The sequence below is a fragment of the Haliotis rufescens genome, unplaced genomic scaffold (genome assembly GCF_023055435.1).
Source record: "Haliotis rufescens isolate VD_foot unplaced genomic scaffold, xgHalRufe1.0.p SCAF_13, whole genome shotgun sequence".
In the NCBI taxonomy this organism is placed as follows: domain Eukaryota; kingdom Metazoa; phylum Mollusca; class Gastropoda; order Lepetellida; family Haliotidae; genus Haliotis; species Haliotis rufescens.
Window position 1 is genome coordinate 28,016,845 of NW_025963813.1, and position 26,127 is coordinate 28,042,971.

At 37.9% G+C, this 26,127-nt stretch overlaps 2 protein-coding genes across 3 annotated transcripts in view; one reads left to right on the forward strand and one right to left on the reverse strand.

Moving 5' to 3' along the window:
• Positions 1-3,671: 3,671 nt before the first annotated feature.
• On the forward strand, positions 3,672-8,437 carry LOC124118292 (protein CFAP107-like). The gene is made up of 3 exons (XM_046480402.2): positions 3,672-3,874; positions 4,171-4,459; positions 5,834-8,437. Exons 1-3 carry the CDS (start codon positions 3,770-3,772, stop codon positions 6,109-6,111), a joined length of 672 nt encoding a protein of 223 aa, XP_046336358.2. The 5' UTR covers positions 3,672-3,769; the 3' UTR covers positions 6,112-8,437.
• LOC124118293 (tetratricopeptide repeat protein 36-like) overlaps positions 4,777-26,127 on the reverse strand; it is a 35,273-nt gene continuing 13,922 nt past the window's right edge. Inside the window, exons 4-5 of one of the 2 annotated variants that reach the window (XM_046480404.2) lie at positions 12,397-12,518; positions 4,777-4,917 (exon numbers count right to left, since the gene is read on the reverse strand). In XM_046480404.2, coding sequence (XP_046336360.1) covers positions 4,885-4,917; positions 12,397-12,518 — 155 coding nt within the window. In that variant the 3' untranslated portion in view covers positions 4,777-4,884. Of the gene's footprint in view, positions 4,918-11,231; positions 12,519-26,127 lie in introns of those variants that run through there. The other variant, XM_046480403.2, reaches the window with a different exon arrangement.

Below are 26,127 nucleotides of genomic sequence, written 5' to 3' on the forward strand. Positions count from 1 at the left end.
GCAAATGGTTAACAGGATTTTTAGTTACTTCCCTTTGACCACGGCGAAGCGAGCTCCTTCCAAGCGCGAGACACCTTCCTTACACTCTATAAGAGAGCTCCGTGAACGGGTTATCGCTGTGAGGAGCTTGACGGCGACGATCAAATCCAAGCGTCAAATATGGATGGGGTGGCCTACAATCTCATTAAAATCAGATCTAAGTTCTCGCTGCCGCTGAACAATGTTTAGCGACAGCGAAAACTAAGATCTGATTTTAATGAGATTGGGGTAGCCTAGGGGTTAAAACGTTCGCTCTTCACGCCGAAGACCGGGTTTTATTTCCTACATGGGTACAATGTGTAAAGCCCATTTTCTGGTGTCCCTCGGCATCTTATTGCTGGAATATTGCTAAAAGCGGCGTTAAACCATACTCACTCACACACTAACTCGTGAAGCATGAATATTGGGTTATACAACGGAACAAACTCAAACCTTCACCCCGTGTCCGTTTATTGAATAGCAGGGGTGAGTTTTAATTTTATACCCCGCTATACCGTCATTTATTACTTGCCCGTGAAGAGATCACCCGTTTAATAAACATACAGCTTTATTACACATTGTGTAATACCAAAACGCGTGCTTGTGTACTCTCGGAACGTTTCACGAACAAATATTGAAAGCTCTCAACATCCCTTGGCTTATTCAACGACATTGCGTGTGGAGTTGATAATCACTGAGAGGAGCTTATGCACACTCGATGACCCCAGCAACCTTGTTGCTAGGCTGACGTCACATGGCATTGTTTCGCCGATGGATCTTGCATCAAAATTCCACAAATTACGTCATCGGGTATTGTGACGTTATTGAAAACTTTGTGCAAGGCCCGTTCCACAAGGCGATCGTATTGTAGCCCAACGACAGTCGTTGGTCTAAGTTAAAGTATGTGAGATGCGAAAGTCTTAGCCCTACGATAATTTTGTGAATTCTAAAGGTAGACCCGTTGTATGGTATGAAATTCATACGTTTCAACTTTTGACGTGTTTGAAGTATTATTCTGTTAAACTCAATTGGACTATGTCGTGGATCATGTAGGTGTCAGCCTATTCATACTCAACAGTATAATTCAAAAAACGTTATAAATTGCAAGTAATAAATAAAATACTAAACTCGCTCCCGTGTAAAACCAATTTTATGAAACTCGTGGATAGTTGTGGTATCTGACTCGCTTTCGCTCGTCAGATACCACAACTATTCACTCGTTTCATAAAATTGGTATTACACGGGAGCTCGTTTTGTATTCTATATATACCCGGTATGAGCCTCCATTTCTGCATTCATCAACGTCTGATCCCGAGGAGGAGTTTTGCACTCGATATTTTCCAAGGTAATGATGGTTTAGAGCCATGGACATTAACCTCGTGGAGATCAGGGTCAGAATAGGTCTTCAGCAACCCATGCTTGTCGCAAGGGGCGACTAATGGGATCGGGTGGGCAGGCTCGTTGACTTGACTGATGTATTTCATCGTATCCCAATTGCTTTCATCGGTTACAGGCCGGCAACGCCACATTTCGAAAATAGATAGCCCAAATTGATGTGGCGCTCCCGGCAATGGTTATGGTTGCGTGATTGTATAATGTGGCTCTCGCGGCTATGCTGTCAAAACGTGCTTTGTGATTCTAACAGGTTACCGTATATAACAAAACAAGTCTTGTTTTCTCATTTCTTATTCAACAAGGATATATATTGAATAGCATATGAATATCATAATGGATCATAACTGCAGATGAAGGAGGTCGCCCACGTGGTCAGCATATTCCATCTCACTCAGGTGTTGGTTCAGGAGCTGAATCTTGAGGGACGCAATACAGGATGAACTCAATGTCAATTAAGACGGCCTTTGATCTCTAAAGAACACCACGCTTAGTAATTTAAATATGAGATACTCATTTAAAGGTATCTCTAAAGAACACCACGCTTCGTAATTTAAATGTGAGATACTCATTTAAAGGTATCTCTAAAGAACACCACGCTTCGTAATTTAAATGTGAGATACTCATTTAAAGGTATCTCTAAAGAACCCCACGCTTAGTAATTTAAATGTGGGACACTCATTCAAAGGTATCGGTAATCGGATTAATTAATTACCCGCTAGAATAGGTGAAATGCACTCAGCTGGAAATGTGGCCCTACCGGCAATAGCCATTTCTGAAATGTGGCGCTCCCGGCTAGACACCCTTTCATCGAGGGTCATGAGGGCAATCACTGGATTGTCTGGTCCAGACTCGATTATTTACCGACCGCCGTCTTGTAGGTGGTTGGTTGGTTTGATGTTTAACGCCGCACTCAGCAATATTGCGGCTATATGACGGCGGTCTGTAAATAATCGAGTCTGGACAAGACAATCCAGTGATTAATGTCATGAGCATCGATCCGCGCAATTGGGGATCGATGACATGCATCAACCAAGTCAGCGAGCCTGACCACCCGATCCCGTTAGTCGCCTTTTACAACAAGCATAGTCACCTTTTGCGGCAAGCATGGGTTGCTGAAGACCTATTCTACCCCGGAATCTTCACGGGTCTCATGTTGGTGGAATATTGCTGAGTGCTGCGTTAAAAATAAACAAACAATCAAACATGAGTATTCACTTGATGAATTGAATTTGGCGCATTATAAATGGACTTATTATCATAATATTATTTGATCACCGTCATCTCCAAAATTAGCAGTTAATATAAAGTTCACTAACCACGTTCTAAGATGAAAGTAGGAAAAGTTCGCCCTGACGAAACATGTGAATAAATGCTGTTTCACGCCGCAGTCAATCTGCGTTCTAGAGCACATCAGGGGCGGGCAGACCGTAATCGCTAAGCATGAGCACTGGAATACGAAGTTTGTATTATAATAATGTCACTATGTATGATTTTCCCCATTCCAAACAGTGTCCTTGTGTTTTTATAGTCAAGTACATTAAAGATAATAATTTCTGTGTTAATTTATTCGGCCTTTTAGCTCGAACATACCGGGTAGGTTACTTAGATGGGACTCGCCTTTGCTTATTTGTTTAGTTAAATTGTCTCTCGATTATTTAGAAAGTGAGTTTACAATGCGTTGTCGGTTGTGACAAGTTCCACTAAACATTCACTCACTGGGACAGAGTGGATCCTCTTGTAATCAAGCGATCTTGGCTCCACGACTATCTATCGTAACTCATATACCTCTAAGATCGCTTTGGGGGTGAGGAACCTGGTTGGACAATATCTGTGCAGTGTGGATCGTACTTTGATACCTTAATGTAAGATAGAAGACCTGAACCGCTTTCTTCTGGCATGAAGTTAAAACACTGTTCACTCACTACTAGCAACTACTTATTAAGTTCTAAAGTAAAAATTATACAAATTGACAGATGAGAAACCTGTTCCCCTGGATTATTCCAGTTGAGCATTGAGTTCACCCAAATATTTCGTTTCGTCCCTAGTTATATATTTGGATTAACCTAGTTGATAGCAACGCCAAACCACGCGTGTAAGTCCGCTGTAAATAAAATAGTCCATCATTTATTGGAAAGAAACAATTCTATGCGAGATAAATTTAGGTACTGTCCGCACGCTGTAGCTAGTAAATATGATATTATGATTTATTTTATGTATTTGCATTGATCGAAAATCGTATTTGCCATTGTTTTGATTCCACGTGTGGCGTAGGAATTTCACAGCAACTATCACTGTCATACAACTCCAGTGACACTTTCGGCTATTTTCGCTTGTATACTGAGACTGACAGCACACGATGGCACAAGGGGACCCTAGAAAATGGCATTTACCAGGTTGGAGAATAGAACAACGCTATTCACAAGGGGTCCTCATCGGAAACTGGTCAGAAGAGCGCAATGTGGTAAGTTTATCTTCCATCTCAAATGACATTGCTCCTAGAATCTAGATTAGATCTACAATATCATTCTTTGTGCCCAGATAATTTGTTTTGTGAGAACACCAAATCAGCATTACTTATTAATGTTAACAAGACCTAGATCTACATATCCTTGTATAACACAGTTGTTTGTCATGATTAGTAAGTTAAAGAATTAATAGTTTTTTTATGAATAAAAATAGTATCAACGAACGTTAGAGATCACATGTTATCATACATGTTTGACATTTTGTGATAGAAAATCTTTGTGACTGTTACAGTTTAAGAATGGAAATACCCCACACAACAGCACTCACAGAATCGACTTCAGAAACTTTGGAAGTCATCGTCCAGATGTTGTCATAAGGCGCTCTGCTCTTTTGAAAAATGATGGAATCGGTCAGCAAAACTTGTTTTATCACCATGGCAACCGCTACTCCAACAACATGGTTTCTTGGTATGATGAGCACTACAATGGGAGATGGAGGGAAAATACTCTCCCTGACCTGAGAAACTGGAACAGCCATGAACTCTCATGGGCACCGGAGAAGTCGGATTATCCTCTACAAGGTAGTTTGTTTGTTGTTTATGCCACACTCTCAGCAGTATTCCAGCTGTATGATGGTCTGTATATAATCAAGTCTTGACCAGACAATCCAGTGATTGACATCATGAGCATTTACACAATTGGGGTACAATGACATGCATCAACCAAGCCAGCGAGCCTGACCACCCGATCCCATTAGTCGCTTCTTACAATAAGCATAATCGCCTGTTACTGCAGGCATGGGTTCCTGGACCCACTTGCACAAAGCAATCTTAGCGCTAAGATGATCGTAACTCCCATACTTTAACATAGGCTTACAATAGTCTTAGCGCTAAGATCGCTTTGTGCAAGTGGGCCCTGAAGACCTATTCTACCCTGGATCTTCATGGGTCTATGAGAAAGAGACTAAATTAACCTGTCATTTGAGTTAAACACAATCTGGGTGGATCTACTGTTCTCCTCGACGGACTTTCTGCATGACCTTCCTGCCTTTCAGGTAGAAATCAGGAAAATGTTTCTTAAAGCATAACATATGAAGTAGCCCTTTTTATCACATTTTTCCAGGATATATTTTTATGTTTTTAGTCTTAGCTCTAGAAAATTGGAAGGGCAGTGGGGTACCCTAGTGTAAAGCATTTGCTCATCATGCCTAAGGCCCGGGTTAAATTCCCCAGTGGACATGCCTTCGTAGAACGGAAAAACTGTTCCAGTCTGTGTCAAAAGGTTGTCTACTAGCCTAAATATTGCCATCTTCCCCAGACAAGAGTGTTAACTGACTATAAAAGACCAGTTTCCACCCTTGCCGAACTGGGCTGGAATTCCTGAGTTACGTTTTGGCTGTACTAACGAGTCTATGCATAGTCCAATCAAAATTGTGTAAAGAACTACAAACATCCTTTTTGTAAACAACATGGATTTCAATGTGCAGATTTCTGTCGACTGCAGGATTTGCAAAGCATGTGCACTGTCAACTGGGCATTGACAGATATTTTGCAATTCTTTTCATGTTTTTAATGAAGGTGCTAAAGTGATTTTGATAATCCATCAGATCGTCTTGACTCGGCATCGCCATTTTGTTTTAAGTGAGATGGAATCTGATTGGTCAATCGGAGGGACATAGAAGGGGCATAACTCGTAATAGGCACTGGTGGTGCTAAGATCGAGCCTGGAAAAGCCAGCCAAGTTGGGCAAGGGTGGAAACTGCACTTTTTTCAGTCAGTTAACATCCTGGCCACAGGAAGATGAAATATTGCATCATTTGCAGTAGATTAAGTGTTATAACAGTCTGTGCCAGATACTCTTTCTCAGTCATCAGACACAGCTGGTACTCATTCACTCCAGACTGTACCAACATGTCAAATTTCAAATTTACTTTGCCTCATTCAATCGCATTGCAGGAGCTTCCACCAACTATGGCTTGTATCAGAAACTTCAAAATCGCTGGAGTGACCAAATTGCTGACGAAACACGAGGGGATTTCACCTCAACTTACACATCCGCGTACAACCCCAGATCAGCAAGCGGACTGGTGACAACAAGATTTGCCAACCCACGCGAGAACTCCACAACTCTCCACAAGTACAATCACACTAACAAGGACCTAGGCTTGAGACAAGTTTCATCTTTGAAGTCTCCGGAGAAACTTCCCAGTGATATACCACTGGTCTCATGTTGAAAGAAAAACATGTGTGTTGGCATTTGAATTCGTTCAGATGACCTCTGTCTCAAAATCACTATATCTAGTCTCATGTCTGTACATTTTGTGAAGTATTCCCATATGTTTTTTACAATCAAAGATCTATGTCATAAAGGATTAACATAATGGTTATTATGTGGAAACCAATAACTAACAGTATTACATAAATTTACAATGTTTCATATATTTTATATATGAACTGTTCAAATCAAAACAGTTAAACTATAGGCTACATATTTAGACATCCCTTGTAGCATTGATCCAATTCTTCAAGTACTAATATTTGTTTTTCTCAGATTATTTGATTTTGCGGAATTCCATTTTATTCTTAAGTTGATGTATGTGCACATTGTTAATTATGTTACTAGATATTTAAAATAGCTGCACAGCATTAGATATCTCCCTAATGTTATAATGACCTAGCTGAACGGTAATTTGAAGGTTTACCAATCCCGATCACCAATTCTTGAATAATCAAAATACCAAATGTTTTAACTTGAGTTTTAGCTGACACAAGCACTTTTAGTTATGATTTGCTGTGTTTATGTCTGTCAGACAATACATCAAATTAACAAGTCAACTGTGCTTATCTCAAATTCAATTTGTTGAGTTTATGATCTGTTGTTACTGAATCAATATTTGGTTCCCTCAAAAGCTACAGTGTTATATATGTTATGTTACATAGACACTGACTCTCTCTAAAATTGAATGGTCTTATTTTCTCCAAAAATCCTCAGTTTATCTTGATTTTATTGCGATAACTAAAATCTTTGCTCAATGCAAGATCCATAACTTGTCTCCATTCCATATTTTAATTTATGTTCTCAAAACCAAATAACCTATTGTGTTGTTTTATAGAAAAAAAACTTCATTATTCCAACCCCTTTTATCCGGACACTCCGCACTCCGGACAAGTACTGCTTGAAGCTTGCATATATACAAGGGAATAACACTCTGTACCCTTGTTTCATTTATCCAGAGTTTGTAAATCTGTATGATTTCACTTGGAACATGTCTGTATAAACCGGGTTTCACTGTACACATATTTGCTCAATGGATTCAAATGTTGTTAGCATAATACCTCTCCGGCTCTAATCAGAATGCTTATATCAAAATATCCTCTGATATGCACTACTCCAATGAAGATAAAGAATCCTGATTCTTTCATATTACTATAGTTAATCTGTCGCGGCATGACAGATGAACTAAAATAATATGTAAGAACCATGTGTTCTTTAACTTCTTTTGAGTACCGGTAGTATATGTTTCCGGTACTTACAACAGCACCAAATGACATGCTTTAGGGTAATTAGCTCACACAGTATTAACACAGTATTATTGAATCATATTTTTGAATGAAGTGGCAGTATTCAGTATTATGAATTACCATAACCTTGGATATATAGTATTTTGCACTTTTACTGTTTGTTTTCATATATTATGTATATACAGGTATTTACAAACATTAACATCTATTCAGTATTAACTGTTGTTGATTTGCTACACCCACTGGCTTTATCTGTGATATTTTTGTATTTACAATATATGGTTTATGGTATTTAACAGTCTCATCAAGTTTGTGATGTGAATTTTATTCATTTATAAGCAACTTACAATGTCAATGTTGTCTGCGGTAGTTAACATAGCAGTATTGTAAACTACTTAAAAGGATTTAAGGAACACCTGATTTGTTCATGTCATGTCATGACGGAAGCACTCTAGTCATGAGAAGAAATAGGGTGTTCCTTAACTTCTCTTGAGTAGCATATGATGCCAGTCCTATCAATGTTTAACTGGCTTCTCTCTGTCTTGTTCATATTGCCAAAATGTCCTATTTTGTTTATTATATCTGAACTTGTATGAATTCAGACATTTATGACATGCACGATTCTCTAAGTTAATCAAAAGCTGGAAATGTGATATGAGAATATGTATTTGAATAAATCAACATGGTGAATTAATGGTAAAGGGGAAACACATGTGTATCACCTGACCTGTCAATCCCGCAGATAACTAATGTGTCAAGTATTATATATATAACATGTATTATATCAAGTATTATATAACATGTAATATATCATGTATCATGGATCTAATTGGGCAGAGGGATCTTAGTGCTCCAACATAAAGCCATGTTATTGCAGGGGACTTGGACAAATCTTTGCGCTAAGATCTCTTGTACATGTGGCTGAAGGCACTGCATAGCTAAACAAACAGTATTATCAATCACTTTTACACATATTTATGGTGTTTGTAGACTATTTGCATTTCAATACACAATTTATTTATTAAATATTTGACCCCAGTTGACTGTTATTGTTTGTCAGAGTGTCAATATTGTGAAGACTTAGTTTTGCTTGTGTCATGGGGAAAGGTAAGGGTGAAGGTAATGCTGCCCGTTGGTGTCTACTTTAGAGGATCAGTGTCAAGATTTTGTAGGACAAGCCAGGTTAGCAACAAGGCTGGGTCACTTGTACATTATCACACTGAGGAGAAGTTGCACTACCATACCATTCTGCAAACAAAGATATGATCAATTTATCAAAATAAGTCTTATCGAAGTGTTAAAACAGTATGAGAAATATACAGAGGTCATCTTGCAGGAACTACAGTAAACTATGTTTATAACAAACACACTTTTAACGAACTGACTGATATAACAAATTATATTTATATTTCTTTGTCCCGGCCATGTGTTGTATAAATTCTGAATACATGCTTATAACGAACTACGGTTATCACAAACTAAAATTAGTGGCCCCTTTGAGTCCGATGTAACTGTAGTTTACTGTACTTTAGGAATTTCTATACATCAGGGCGAGACCTACTTGCTCAAAAACCTTTGACATCCAAAATGTTCAGAAAAGTTTTAACAGGATCGGGTGGTCAGGCTCACTGACTTGGTAGATGCATGTTATTGTATTGTATCCCAATTGTGTGGATCATGTCAATCACTAGATGGTCTGGTCCAGATTTTTATTATTTACAGACTGCTGTCATATAGCTGGAATATTGCTGAGTGCGGTGTTAAACATCAAACAGACAAACAGTGTGAGTGCTGCAAATCACTTGTCTCTACATAGTACTTGTACTTGAGGCGGTTCACTCAGGCATTGTAGTTTTACATGGTTTCAAAAGTTATTTCTGAGAACGAAAAATGTCTTCAATTATTTTAAGAAAAAACATTAACATCATACAGAGATTCTTACCCTGATTACAATTACAAGTTGTAGATAACATTCATGAGGAATATAACAATGTTTAACGCTCTATAATATATGACTTTTAGAACACTTGGCTAATAATCTCCATATCTTACCATTCAATAAGAGGGGCTTCAGTTGAAGAGAGCCTGCACTCAAACAGCATTAACTTCATGCTTGAGAGATAAGCAGGACAGAAGTAGGACCCTATTTTATGGTGTAAGTCTAATGTGAGACAAATTGTTGTATTCAGGGCACACAATTCCTCAGACATGTGACTCTCTGCTCAATATTATGTCATACATATTTAACACGACATCACTTCCTGTGCAAGGGCAGATACAGCACGTTTCAAAGGGAGGGGTACAAATTATCACAATTATCTCTACTTGTGAGGTCAGTTGTCTTAACAACTGGTAATCTATCTGTTCACAGAGCAAAAAAGAAAAAACCCACAAATATCAGACTTCTGTGGGATGCATATAAGTATGGCTATTTGAATAATTAAATTTATCATTATACATGATAATCCTATGTTTTGTTTGTTTGTCTAATGCCGCACTCAGCAACATTCCATCTATATGACGGTGGTCTGTAAATACGAGTAATTGAGTCTGGACCAGACAATCCAGTGATTGATATCATGAGCATTGATCCATGCAATTGGGATACGATGACATGCATCAACCAAGTCAGCGAGCCTGACCACCTGATCCCGTTAGTCGCCTCTTGCGACAAGAATGGGGTCTTCTACCCCGGATCTTCAAGGGTTGATAAACTTATGGAGAAAACACACTGTCAAATATGTAACAATTTATTCAGATCAACCTTGGTTATACATAGCTGCCCGTGAAAGGGTTCACAAAACATATACTAAGATCTTTGGTAAATGCAAGGCACTGACAAACAACACATTTAGTTGTATATGACATCTGATACTGTATTTGTCAAGGCTTACTGATATTATCAACAAACAATCATATTGAAAAGACTGAACTTTTTTTCCCACAGTAAGCATTATACACAAACTGAAACATTCTTATCCACACTGATATGAACTATTCAGATTCATATTTGCAGAATGAAAAACAATCTCATTCAAATCAGGTCTTAGTTCTTGCTTGTTTAGCAGTAGCGAGAACTAAGATCTTGGTTTTTGCTAACATAATATTGCTCACATATCTGGAATATATGAACATGATGACTTAAATAAGGGATAATATATCGGTATCTGAAAATACCAAGAATACGATTCTGAGTACACAGCTGCTCCTGAATTTCACAAATTTCGTCCTTATAAATATTATAAAGATGTCAGCTGAACAGGTCACAACAATACCAGACCAATTCATTTACCCTATAAAAATATTAATTTGGTAATTGTTTGAAGTTTATTACCTGAACAAATTAAAAACAAAAGGTTGAAAAATTACTAATAAATAAAATTCATCCTTTGAGGACTGCATAGACTGGCTCCAGACCCACAAATAGAAAAATAAATCCAGTCTAGAATGAAATTAAGCATTGTTCTGGGTACCACTGGGATTTGATTTATTATTTTGTAGATACATGTATATATAATTTAAAGATAACATTATTTCTGGGACTAATTGTTAGTCTAAGGCATGTTTAATACTCAACTTTACTGGGGGTACTGTGATACACTTATTACACATACAGTCAGTATTAGTTTGGAATATCCTGGAATAATAGTAATATCTCCATCACAAGTTGAGTAGTATACAAAGTTTTCCTCTAAAAAACATGAATTAACATGCAAAAATATGTTTGTTTGTTGTTTAATGCCGCACTCAGCAATATTCCAGCTATATGATGGCAGTCAGCAAAAAATCGAGTCTGGACCAGACAATCCAGTGATTGACATCATGAGCATTGATCCACGCAATTAGGATACAATGACATGCATCAACCAAGTCAGCGAGCCAGACTGTCTGATTCCATTAGTCGCCTCTTACGACAAGCAAAATCGCCTTTTACAGCATATATGTAACATAATATATTAATACTTGTCACAAATAACACCACAATACTCTGTATCTATTTAAAACATAATGCACTCTGGAATGAACTAGCAATACCCCCAGGACAATCTGTAAAGTAAGCACATAAAGATATATTTCATAATTCACACATAAGTGATATCCCAACAACATATTCTATTGGTCACACATGAAAGACACTTCAGCAAAACAACTGTCTCTAAAAACCAACACCCTTTTCAAACCCAAACAAAAAAAAAAATTCAAAACAACCCCAACTGCATTAGCATCACACACATACGCAACATAAAAATATATATGGTCTTGCCTGACGATGTCTGACCCGTCATTGAAACAGCTATAAATAAAGAAAATAGTGCCAAGGCACTTAGCACTCTCCTACCCAGACTTCTATGCGGCCAGCATAGTACCTCTGCCACAGCCAAGTGAATCAAATCTTACAAAGTCCATTTAAGATATTGCATATGTTTTTCATCTGTTTCATTTTTGACAAGTCTACACATCTTGATAAACATATGTCATAGAATTGATAAATTTCATTGGAAAATTATCCCCAAACGTGAGAAACTATTTCCATTTCCATTTGTTTACATTGGTTGCACGGCTTCACATGCTGAAGCTAGCGATACAGTCACTTTGATGAATAAATATATATATATAGAAACAAAACAATAAATCTGATTGCATACTTCTATCTTTAGTTTCTTTGTTGTTTAACGCTGCACTCAGCAATATTCCAGCAATATGACAGTGGTCTGTAAATAATCCGACAATCCAGTGATTGACATCATAAGCATCGATCCAAGCTAATTGGGATACAACGACATAATTCAACCATGCCAGCGAGCCTGACCATCTGATCCCGTTAGTTGCCTCATGTGACAAGCATAGTCGCCTTTTATGGCAAGCATGGTTGCTGAAGACATATTCTACCCTGGATCTTTTTGGGTCTATGAGAAAGAGACTAAATTAACCTGTCATTTGAGTTAAACACAATCTGGGCGGATCTACTGTTCTCCTCGACGGACTTTCTGCATGACCTCACTTAGCATCTGGTTGCACAGTGCGGCATAGGGGTTGAGTGCCACCACCTGGTGCTTGGCGAACTCACTGCCAAGCCGGGCAGCTCTCTTGAAGTCCTCCACTGCCTGGGTGTCATCACCTGTAATCAGTAAGTCAGTGAGTGAGTGAAATGGGTTTGATGCTGCTGATTTTACCATTTTTGATATTTTTTCAGTCTTATTTTGCACTATAGCTATGAACAAAATGCCAGTGGCCTATACATTATGAAAATCTAAAAACAAAAAAAAAAGAGGGACGAAAGTACTCTCTTGGAAATATCATGTGGATAAAGTGTGATGTAGTAATGCAAGCCATGTACACTAAGAGTGGTAGATATGACCTGTAACAAATCTTGAATACCACAGGGAGAGAACGTTGATGACAATGGCCGGTGCGATGTAGACTGTCATAACCTCTCCGAACCGATAGGAGTACTGAACAAGGGCGATGATGACCCTGTTTACTCAAGTCTATATCGATCAACTGAAAAGCGTATCAGTGTTGGTCTTGATGTCGACCCCTGGAAGAGGGGTATCGATGTCGATCCCCGGGTTGATGTTGATCCCCAGGAAAAAATCTTGATAACAACCCTCAGGTCGATGTCAATCTAAGTGTTGATTCACACCAGAATAGGAAGTATGCATGCGTTCCAAACTCTTTCTGTCTTCTGGAGGAAGTGGAGGCAAACAGAAACTAACTTTTTATTCGCTGGTGAGTGTCCCTGAGAGTCCTGCGGAGAAACTAAATTCTGTGAGGAGTCAGCATTCTCATCCTCACATTGTTCATCCTGATTGGATAAGGGGAATGAAAGTCGCTTCTCTACTGAGGGGCTGGGCACGCTGAGTGGTTTGTTTGTCTCAATCGTCATAACCTGTATGAGATTTGTCCTGATTATGTTTCTGGGTTTGTCAGCACCATACCTATTCTCGTGGGTTTCACGAAAGTGGTAAACATTGGAGACCTGCATCACTTTGGCCTTTTCTCCTAAATCAAGCTGACACGCTGTGACAGTTCAAAGCGGTGTTAAACCCAACTCACTCACTCACTCACTTGATCTACTTGCATAATACAAATGTGTATATACCGCAAGCTACCGACTTGATGTTATACCTTTCTTCCAACAACCGTGCATAGATATAGGAATGTGCAAAGAATCATTCGCAATATTACCTGTGTGTCTCTGACATGTGCAGCCAAAGTACTGTCAATCTCAAAATCAAATCTTAAGATCAGATCGCTAAAATAAGATCTGAGGACATCCGATTGCGGTCATGCCAGAACAACCTTTATCCGACCAATCAAAGCGCCGCTTACCAGATCATGAAAGTGACAGTCGGAATGTGTTTTCTAATCATGCAACCTCCAAAATGTCAACACAGGGTATTCCGAACGACAGTAACGGCCCGTACGACTGATTCCGTCAAAATCACCGTCTATCTCTCGCTCCCGTGGGATACACATTTGAACGGAGGAGGCGTTGCACAGTACGTGGGAAGCACTGACATACAATCTCAACCATATATTATACATTCCGGAATGTTCATTTGTTCAGTTTTCAAGATTTTAATTGAGGATTGTGTCAACATATTTTTCAAACATAGTCTGAAATGGAAGTCGCCAGGTTGAAACAAGTGCTGTAAAGCTCAAGAAAGCTGCTTTCTAATTGGCTGATGTCAACTTCTTGTTAGTTATTTCAGTGGTCGGTCAAAGTTCGCGAAAGGTCGTTCTCACGTGACCTGTAATGGGATGTCCTCAGATCTTTGTTCAGCAAAAGCGAGAACTTAGATCTGATTTTAATGAGATAGTTGTTAGAAGACTTGCAATATTACTTCCCTTCACAGGGGTAGATTTCACAACAAATTTGAATGTAGCCAGCTGGGCTTGCTCCTTTTAAAAGTTACTGGCCAATCTCCAAACTGGACTACAACTAAATGGTGGAATCTGCGAAATGGCCGAACCTGAGGTTTGGTAGCCACCTAGCAGGCCTCTGAAAAACTCCTCACCCCTAAAACGTATTTTACCTGCACTCTGATATTAAATCTTGTCCTCATTTCATGCCAATTTATGAGCAAACAAAGAATTTGTTGTGTACAACATTACAAAATGGCAGCCGGTTATCATTCTATCCAGAGGATACAATTCAAAAGACGCGCCATCTACTTTATGTTTTAGCAAGCCCTTTGTAACTTAACCTTTAGCCTGCTGAATTATTTTCACACTTCTTACCCCTGCCTGCTGGATTAATTTTAGCATAAGGCGCTCTAAAGAGCGTGGGTGATTTCAAACAGTCGGTGCCTCATTAAACAAGGGCCATTTGAAGAAATATTTTGCACATTTATTCCTGATAGAAAACTACACAATACTATATAAAAATATCCCGATGTTTTCAATCATACCAAGGTTAAGACCAAAGCGAACACAAAATTTGTAAATTTTCTTGAACTTACCTGAATTGCGTTATTGAAGGTGGTTTGCATTTCATGCTAGGAACCTTTTAATATCGTAACATTTGTGCAAATTGATTTCAATAATCATATCTCCGATATCTTAATTTTAATTGAGTAAAAATTCGGGTTTTATAATCGGCATATATCATCGCGATGGTAAATTATGAACCATTTCAGTGAATTTATTATCTAAACGTTAAACAGAAAAATAACTTAATTTTCGAGGTCATCATGTCGGTTGCAGAAATACGAATATTCGGGTTAATCTGACGTGTCATGTTATAAAATTTGCAGGAAACAATTAATGACTTATAAATATTCACTAATCCTAATTTCAAGCGTTTTGGTTGAATATTTACGATATACAAAAATAAACAACCCGTGTCATGATGCTAGCAGACGTCCTAAAATCAAACATGGCGCGCTTCGCCCGACCTCCGCATAACTTATTGCTATTTTAATATCAACAAAGTTTACATTGCCTTTATAAATATAACTTGGCGAAAGTTGACGATCTTCTCAATCGAAGAATGTTTTATTCGTCATATTCCAATAAATATGACGAGAGAAAAATGAAAATAAAGATCGTGAATTCTGACAGCACTATTTCAATAAGTGCAAAGGTCACCGGATGTGATGTCACAGACAGGGGTAGTCTGCTGATAAGCTTTCGAAACAAAACAATTACAGTAATTTTTGAAATATTTCGCCTATCACATACAGCAAAAGAGAAGTCGATACACAGTATCAGTTATCACCACTAACATGAAATAAAAATGTGACTTTGACGATATAATTCACGTATTAGTTAATCCGTTTGACCTTGCATGCTCCCGTGACCCGGAAACGGTAGACGATAAATCAACATGCAACATGCAAGTTTCTCGGTATCTTTTATTTGAACTTCTGTTGATATTTAAGAATCACCATTCAATGTTGTAAATATAAATGGTACATGATTCATATTTCTGCGATGTACACGCTGATAAGTTTCACTACAACAAGTGTATCCCACATAATACGTCTATGGATTTCGTCGATCAGCAAGATCACCCTCAACAACAGGTGCGCGAAAATGGGCAAAACGTGTTTCAAAATAACATCCCCGCGTTGCTGAATATGATAGGGTATATATAAGCAATTAAATGCTACGTACATATTTTCGGTGTTAGTTCCACATTACATTTAGGATAGTTTTCCTTTCGGGAATACATTCATAGATTCTAGCATGATTCTAGAACAGTTACACGAAGGATTTCTAAATTTATTCCAAAAATATGAAGACCACCATGATTGCGTATTGATGATAGATTTGTAATTGTGTAATTATTTACAGCTGTTTACAGGTTTTAAAATTTTAAGTTATATTAAATAGTTATTTTTCCCACAATGATGGTGTGTGGGGACAGTAAATATTAGTCTTTGCATCAGCACAGTGTAACTGATCAAACTTCAATTATTATCTTTAGTTTAAACACATATTCATCAATTATTATCTTGCACTCTGAAAATCAACTATGTGAATAAGTAACTCTCTGATGTCATCATTTTAATTTTAGTATTCCATGAATAATGAATAAATCCGATCCTTAACATATACATACTAAACTCATATGGACATTAATCTTGTGCATTATGTGGTTTGTTTCCAAATGAAACAATTCTGAAATATAATTTAATAGGAATTAATTTAATTTAATTACATTAACAGTACTTGTAACAGTACATGACATTTGTGTTTGTTTAATCACAAGAACCATGGTGGCACATGAGCTGGTAAGTTTGCCATAAGTGTCTTAGAAAATGCTATCTCAGTCTTCTGGTTGGAATGAAAAGAAACATGCCTGTGTACATGTTTACCCTTGCCAGATGTATTTTTTCCAGTCAGCCAATCCATTACTTTTGTTCACCTTATGTGGTCTATTTTATACATACAGGTACTGCTTCCAACCTGTTTTTTCTTTGTATGCAATCACAGTATCACAACTTCCTCAGCTGTTGTGTATAAAAGTTCCCCTGTCATCATGAAAAAAGAATTATAAAGGAAAGTCATATTTTCATTCAAAAACATATGTCTTTCCTTGAATACTCTTTGTCTAAGTGCCAGAAATGTCAGTGTCATAAAAAAATTAAAAAAAGATTTTCATAAGGACTTTTCTTAGATAGACCTAGATCTAAGTCAAACCATGTGACTAGTTAGGTAGAATTATACTTATAAGCCCTCATTTCTGAGGTGTCCATATTTTTCACATTTTTAGGACTAAACGTGATCCATGTAGATCTGCCTGTTTTGTTATGTAAAACAAATTCTTGTCTTAAAAAATGAGAAAAAGAATCATTCAGACGAAATATTTTATCCCATTGATTCACGAAAATCAGTTGAAATGTACAGTGGTGACTTTTGTACCCAAAATTTCTAGTAATTTGTTACCCAAATGGGTATGTGATTTTGTAGATCTACCTAGAATTATTTCAAAGATATACATTAATTTGGTGTCTTAAACTTAACATAATATCACTTTCTTATCAAAACAATTCATTCTAACTTAGGTTTAACCAACTTAACTGGCCTCTCCTTCAGTGACAAGACGTCAATTTTCTCTCAACACTAAACAATCAATTTTAAGGATCACAGTCATAATCATATTTGGAACTTGATGAAATATTTTATCATGTGTTCTGTTCATCTACATGAAAACATAAATATAATTATAGATCTATTGTCTTATTTTCTAAGTTACAAATTCACAAAGTATTTTGGGTACAATTTAATTTGTTTGGGGTAAAAAAATCACATATATAGGAGCCTAGAATCTATATATATTTGCACTAGCCTACCTCGTTGTGTACCAAAATTTTATCGGTTCAGAGGACGGGAGGTTCTCAGAAAGTTTTCAACAACATCTTTAATATTTAAATTGTTCTTTTTTTAATGTTAGACCAATAACAATATTATGTTATTATTATGGCATATCAATTCGTTGTATCACTCTCCGTTGCGTTCGTTTTTAGAAAATATTTTTAAAATTAAAATCATCGAGCGTGAAATCCATCACGGTTTCGGATTTTGACTTTCATTTGATGGCGGTAATCACGAAGAAATATGAAACAAATAGGAGTGATGACTGCTCTCCAGATCAATAAATAGTAAATAGTTGACGAAAAATTGTAAATTATGTATTTTCTTTTGAATTTGAATCTATTTCGGAATTTCTTTATGATAGCTTACCAACTTTTGCATATTTTGCTTCCATGTGTCATGCGGTACGTGCTTCCGGTTTCAGAAATGATAGCAAAAATTGCAAGTATTTTGATTATTTCTCGTAAAATGCATTATTTTGCTATTGAATGGTTTACCTAGAATGTATATCAGTTCAGATTTTGCGTATCATCCAATATTTGTCATTTTTCGCAGTGTTTGTTTACTTTGTTCAACTCAACAAATCGCGAGTTAGGCCACGCCCAAACGTATCTCTAACGTTTGTCGGGTTGTCAATGTGTCGGAAAGTTTATCAAACGAAATCATTTGCAAACTCTTTAAAAAGGAAATTCTTTTTACAAAGATTTATACATACGTGTCAATAATTCTAGAAAATTAAGTTAGATGTAACAAAATGATTGTAATAGTCTAACGGGATAACTATGCATGTGGAGTTGTTTGTTTACCGCCGTTGCCATGATCGTACAAGTTCCATCCAATCGATGATGTTACGATTCAGATTGTTTTTGTTTACAATTAGTTACACCGAAAGTTGCTATTTTTTAGAAATAAAGGAACATGAGTGTTTTCCTTTCGTCAGCAAACAAAAAAATATGATCGAATAGGAAAAATGATGAAATTATAAAGAAAATATCGGACTGCATGCCGCTCAACGTGAAGTGCCAAAAGTCAACAATGGCCGTTTCTGGTAGTTGTGTGCCGAGAAGTTTGGCCGAAACATTTTTAACTCGCGATAATTTCTTTTTGAGGTAAATAAATGACTGAACGTTTTGATATTGAGCAAGCTGAGCATTTATGCATGTCATACGTAATTTAAATGTTACGCAAAGCCTTCTTGGTAAATAGATATGGCGAGTTTTATTTTGGGGTGTTGTTATGCTATTCGCCTGTCGAATGGGTTCGACATCAGATGCACGGGGATGGACACCTCTGTCGAATGGGTTCGACGTTAGCGTGCAGAGCTTTAACAGTTAAATTGACCCCTGCTTACTTTTATCCATTAACTACAGATTTGTTTCATTACTAAAACTATCATTCACAGTTGAAAATTAATGTAAAATACTTTTTTATGAATGTGTTTACTAGACTTCTGAATATACTGTTACTTTAATTAATTGAATCAAATTTGCTAAATATGTTTTGGTTTGCCTGTATTTCTCTCTCACAGACTTACTATATACTAGTATTCTGAATTTACTGTTATTTTAATTTATTGAAACAAATTGCCTGTATCTCTACACAGACTTTCAAGACTCACATCGCATTGTAGCATACATCTTCCCGAGGCAAGGGAGTTAACTGACTTTAAAAGTCCAGTTTCCATCCTTGCCGAACTAGGTTGGAATTCCTGGGCTCAATAGTAGCGCCACCAGTGGCTATTCCGAGTTATGTCCCTTCTATGCCTCTCCTATGGACAAATCAGATTCCACCTCTCGTATCAATTGCATTTGCTTCAAACAAAATGGCGGCGCTCAGTCAAGACGTTCTGATCGAGTCAGAGATCTTTATTGTCATAAAACGGGCCTTACATCGCGAAGTGCATCAGATCATGTGAGCACTTTGATTAAAAAATTTAGAAAGATTTAGAAAATATCTGTTGACAACGAGCTGGCAGTGAACATGCTTTGCAAATACTGCAATCAACCAAAATCTGCATGACAGTTTACGGACCAGATTTCAATTTCGTTGCACGATTTTGATTGGACTTTGAACAGAGACTCGTTATTCCAGCAAAAATGTAACTCCATAAATGTAACTAATAATTTATAGTCAGTTAACTCTCTTGCCTCGGGGAGGCACAAATCACAAATCCTTGTGATAACATAATGTTTTAAACACAGGTTTTTAAAGCAATAAAAAATGACAGGCACCTCCCGATATTAAATGGTTGGTCAGCTTGTGTCAATGACTGTCATACAACAGATGTTAATAAGGCATAGAATAAAAACCACTGTGAACACCTGGTGCCTCTGCAAGAATCACACTGACAAGTAGCAATATATGTGCAAATTACAATCAATTAGTGTCAGCTTGTCAAGTTTATTTGAATAACTATCTGTTGCCATGAACAACATAAATACCACTGAAGTAATTGCTCTAATAAAGTCAGCCTCCAAGTCTAATGAAATCACAAGACAGGAAAACAACAAGCGCAATGTAACAAATGTTGGGTAACACTTTCTGAGTAAAGCACAGATTCTCATTCGGGATTTGAACCCACACTGCCAGAGTGAGTGAGTGAGTGAGTGAGTATGGTTTTACGCCGCTTTTAGCAATATTCCAGCAATATGTCATGGTGACTGATTTACGACACCCATTGTCTAAAGAACATTTAATTGCAAAGGCTCATTACCCTGGAGCCATGACATCTATATGCCTTGAAACATTTAATTGCTGTTATTTATTAGATGCTAATCCTATTTGTTAATCCCCATTTTTGTGTACATCGACCGTCTGCCATCCTGAACAGGATGTGCAAGTATGTCACTGGTGATTTACTGTTTACATTTATATTTATTACTTACTAAATGTCAGGTGACCTTGGCTATATAAGCCTTGGTCCAGAGAGAAAAGACAAAAGGAAGAAGGAAAGAGAAAAAGAGAGAAGGGGGAAAAAAAAGGTCTTACCCTTAGCCTAGCTAGGGTTAGGCTGGGTGCTCCGGGGCACCTAGACAACAACCACTACCACTATGTGCTGACCTGGCACATAGTGTCTTCTGTATGTATATATCGACATGTATAAAGTAAAACTGTATATACCGCAAGCCATCGTCACCAAGTTGTCACTTCCTACTGAGAACCATACCTCAGCCCCTTGCATATACGAGTATGCAAATTGTTCATTAATCAACGTCAGATCGACACTCGTTGATAATTTGGTGGAGCTATCGGGTATGACAGACTTCTTAGTCTGTCCTTTCCTGTACCTCTTTGCAGCATGGCATATGGTTCACAAAACTGTAGGAAGTGACAGTCTCTTATTAAAAGGATATACTACCTTCCTGGGGGCCAATCACCAAGAACGAAGAAATGGCCTTTAACAAGAACCTCTCCGATCAAGAACAAGTTCTTTGATCCCAAACCTTCCCTGCTCGAATATCTTAGCAACACTGCTAAGACTTCCCCTTCAAGATGTCGTTCCTGCACATGACCTAAGAAAAGAAGTATACACGCGTATCCCACAGAGACCCGACCACAGCCATCTTCATGCAGACCCTGCACAATACAGAAACCGCCTCATTGGGACTTACTAATTTGTGTTTACTTACATGGACTCAATCAAGGATATATATTGTGTGACTGTTGAATAGTGCAACCAGGTATGTTTAATCAAAGCCAGTATATTAATGCCAAAATGTGTCTTTCCAAAATTCAGTTTTGTATGTGTGCAATATACTCCAAATTACATCTTTAGTCAGCTAGATCTTTGAAGTTATTGTGTAGGGAATCTTTGAAATGTCTCCAGGCCACGCCAGACATATAGTTGCAGCTAGGGCCCAGAAAAACCTTAGCTGTAGGGTTATCGAGTCACACCTCTAAGCTCGACTCGTAATTTCAAAAATCTAAACGACAAAATTTGTCATTTGTTACAAGTTATTAATGTGCACAGTTTGGTACAAAATTGAATGTATTGTCTAGGACTTTGAATTCAGATTAGGGATATTCTTGGGTGAGCCAACCCCACACATATGTTTATTGTATGTCAGTATTAAGTAATTAACAGCACAGCAGTATTCAGCATTTCAGAGTTTTGATGTCAGAATTAAGGATTTTTTGTTCTTGGGCATCGCACCCACAATATCTGGGCAAGCTCCGTCAAAGACACGGGAAGAGCACCCATTGTACTTAAAAGGGCAATAGTACCCACAAGTACCGTTTGAGTCACGCGGTAAAGCTAGACTCCTGGTTTCAAATTTCTTTATGCGAAATATTTGCTGAGATGTTTAATTTGTACTTTTTATGACATTAATCATTATCATTATTCGGTACTGAGTCGCACCGCCAAGCCAGACTCCTGAATTCAAAGAACCTTCAGTGATATATTTATTGAATCTGTGCAAAGCAGTAATTACCTTGTAGTGAAATTGCACATTACAAAGATCACTTGGTTAGTTTTCAAACTGGCACTAATTCAAATTGGCTAGATTATCACTTTCATTCCGTCATTGCATAGATATATTTGTTGCATAAGGATTTCATATAACTGATTTTGATCACATTTGCATGGTTGTTTTCGTTGGTGAAAAAAAACTCACACATATCAATTTGGACTCATATAAGCTTGGGGTCCAAGCTTCACGTAACGGAGGGAAGTTGTCATGGTGACTGATTTACGACACCCATTGTCTAAAGAACATTTAATTGCAAAGGCTCATTACCCTGGAGCCATGACATCTATATGCCTTGAAACATTAAATGTCAGGTGACCTTGGCTATATAAGCCTTGGTCCAGAGAGAAAAGACAAAAGGAAGAAGGAAAGAGAAAAAGAGAGAAGGGGGAAAAAAAAGGTCTTACCCTTAGCCTAGCTAGGGTTAGGCTGGGTGCTCCGGGGTTTGACTCTCTTACCAAGCAGACCTCTCTCCCACAGCCCAGAGTGTGTACCGACTCTCTGTGGCACCCTCAGTTATTATCTAAGTATATTGTAAATTGTTAATTGTTCTTGTAAATAAAATTGTGATTAGTCTCCTGTGACTCTGGCTCTTTGCTGACTAATTCCCCAAGAAAACCAGCACGTCATTTGGAAGGTATTGTTCACCCAGAACAGTTCCATGATAATTTGGCGGAGAATCATCGTTTTCGGAACCACAGAGTCCAGGAACTAACTACGACCAGCTACAAGAACCCATTGGAGGACATGCCCAACCGTGATCATCTGATGGAATAACAAGCAAGCTGCATCCACCTCTGACCTCAACACTGGATTAAAGACAACCAACTCCTCCAAAGACACCAACAAAGGAAGAAAAAGTCTTCAAATATTGTAAGTAAAACATTGTTGATTACTTGTCTTCCTTTAATTTAGTACGGTACATACTAATAGGTGTCATGGCAAATATGGAGTCTGGTATGGAAAGTAACTTTGAAAGTGAAATTCCAACAGTGTCTTTAGTTACGCCCCTTGCCAAAAGTGTAATTCAGGCAAAATTTGGCACAAAAACAACAAATTGTTTAGTAGATACAGGGGCATCCATTTCTTGTATTTCGTCTGCTTTCCTGAGCACAGCTTTTGAAAACCTTACTCTTGGAAACTCACCCTTTCCACAGGTTAAAGGTGTTGGCGGCGAATTGCATAAAGTGTTAGGTTCAGTTGTGTTAGATTTTGTCATTGAGGATCAGGAATTTTCTCAAAGATTCTATGTTCTGCCTACACTACCAGAAGCAGTGATACTAGGTGAGAACTTCCTTGATGACAATGATGCAGTCTTAGATTATAGCTGTCATTCCTTGATACTCAATAACAGCACCTCAGATAGGCAATATATCAATTTCATAGCCAATTCAGTGCATGAGATTAGTGGATTAGCAAAAACAATAGATCAGATTTACATCCCCCCTCAGAGTGAAATTCATTTCAAGGTCAGACTATCAGAGACCAAAGAGGATTCCCTCATCCTCATTGAACCCATTGCTTCCCTCACTGCTCATTCTGAAGTAGCAGGCGGTAGAACTCTTTCTAAATCAAAAAGCAAGACTGCTACATTTAGGCTTATGAATCCCTCCCAAGAAGAAAAGGTTCTTGACAAGGGTACAGTTGTAGGCAAATTTAGTTACATTGACAAAGACTCTGTTTTTGAAATCGGCTCTGACCAACCATTCATCAGTACCGTTAACACTGACAATGAGAAGAGAGACAATGACACCAGGGATTATGTCAAAATTGCACAGGAGTTAGGATTTGATTTGACCAATACACAACTGACTCCAGACCAACGACACAGACTACTTAGATTTTTGGGACAAAATAGAAACATGTTTTCAACGAGTCTTGCAGACTTAGGTAAGACTGACATGCACCAACATATCATTGACACTGGCAACCACCAACCCGTTAAGAGTAGACCATATCGTCAATCTCCTCATCTCCAAAAAGTCACTGAAGAACTTATAGATGATTTTCTGAAGTATGATTTGATCGAGGAATCTACTTCTATGTATTCAGCTCCAATTATCCTAGTCAAGAAACGCGATGGCTCATATAGATTTGTTTGTGACTACAGAAAGTTGAATTCTGTCACTTTACCAATGTCTTGGCCTCTTCCTGTTTTTGATGATGTTGTTGATAACATCGCCAATGCACATGCTAAGATCTTCTCAACTTTAGACCTTGCTAATGGCTTCTTCCAAGTGCCATTACATGAAGATTCAAAGCATAAAACTGCTTTCGTCACCCATCAAGGCCTTTATCAATTCAAACGATTGCCCCAAGGTTTGACAAATTCCCCACTTTGTTTTCAACAGCTCATGAGCAAAGTGCTACGAAAATTGCTTTTTAAGGTTGCGCTGATCTACATTGATGATTTGATAATCTACAGCAAAAACTTTGAAGAGCATCTCCAACATTTGGAGCAAGTATTTTACTATCTGAAACAGGCAAAATTAACACTAAAGCCATCCAAATGCAATTTTGCAACGGACAAAGTATCTTTTCTGGGTCATGTTTTATCATGTGGAGGTGTTCAAGTTGATGACAAAAAGATTGAAGCAATTAGAACCTTTCCAGTGCCCAAGTCACAAAAGCAGATTCGCTCCTTCTTAGGTCTCACAAACTTCTACAGGAAGTATGTGAAAAATTACGCTCACATAGCGCTTCCACTGAATGCCTTGCTAAAGAAGCATTCAGAGGCAGAAGTAGGAAAGAAACCAAAGTTCCAATGGTCACTTGAGTGTGATCAGGCATTCAACACACTCAAACATGCTATGAGTAATACACCTGTTCTGGTTTATCCAAATTTTGACAAAGAATTTCTTCTCGCAACTGATGCCAGTGATATGAGCATAGGTTTTGTTTTGAGTCAAAAAGATGAGAAAAATAATGAACATCCAATAGCTTTTGGTGGTAGAGCTCTTCATGGCAGCGAAAAGAACTGGAGCATTACAGAAAAGGAAGGCTTAGCCCTAGTTGAAGCCATTAGATCCTTTCGTCCATACCTTGCAAATTCCAAATTCACAGTCTACACTGATCATATAGCATTGAAGTGGCTGAAATCCATCAAGGATGCCACAGGTAGGTTAGGACGATGGTCTTTGGAACTTTCTACCTACACTTTTGACATTGTTCACCGCAGCGGCAAAGCCAATGGGAATGCTGATGCTCTCTCACGTAGGGAATATGAGGAAAATATTAACTGTAATGATCAGACAGAAGCAGATGCTGAGAAAACAGTCTTCTCAGTAACTTCAACTCAGCAAAGCAAATCAACTAGCAGTCCCACAATCTTGCCAAACACCCATTCATCCACACAAGTCACACAGACAACTCAGACTGAGGATATTTGCACACCTATTGTCAATCACTTAGAATCAGACACACAGACAACACATTGGTCAGTCACCTTTGAATATGAAGAGGATTATCAGTCAGTACCAGTTAATGTTGTCGCAGCATTACATGCTACAAATGCTGATGTTACCCAAGACACATTGGTTGAAGTAAGTATAAAAGAACATCCAAATTTACGTCACCTACAAAGGATTTGTCCAGATTTCATCCAAATCTTTGACTACAAAGAGGATGAAGTCCTTCCACAAAATGAAAAGGATCGTCAAAAGATTCTTATTGAAGCCAATACTTTTGAAATTGATGAAGGCATCCTATACCGATTCGTTCCACAAAGACAGAAAGGCCACGCAGACAAGTTCATTAAACAGCTGGCAGTCCCAAGAACCCTCAGAAATCAAGTCCTGCAATCCTATCATGACTCAGAGTTTGGCGGTTGCCATCATGGGAAAGAAAGGATGCACAACACCATGAGACCTAAGTACTACTGGCCCAAAATGTACAGCGATATTGCTACTTATGTCCAGACATGTGAGGTATGTC

Coding starts and splice junctions, on each gene's coding strand:
- LOC124118292 (XM_046480402.2), top strand. CDS start 3,770: ATGGCACAAGGGGACCCTAGAAAATGGCATTTACCAGGTTGGAGAATA. Junction 3,875..4,170: donor GGTCAGAAGAGCGCAATGTG/GTAAGTTTATCT, acceptor TGACTGTTACAG/TTTAAGAATGGAAATACCCC. Junction 4,460..5,833: donor GTCGGATTATCCTCTACAAG/GTAGTTTGTTTG, acceptor ATCGCATTGCAG/GAGCTTCCACCAACTATGGC.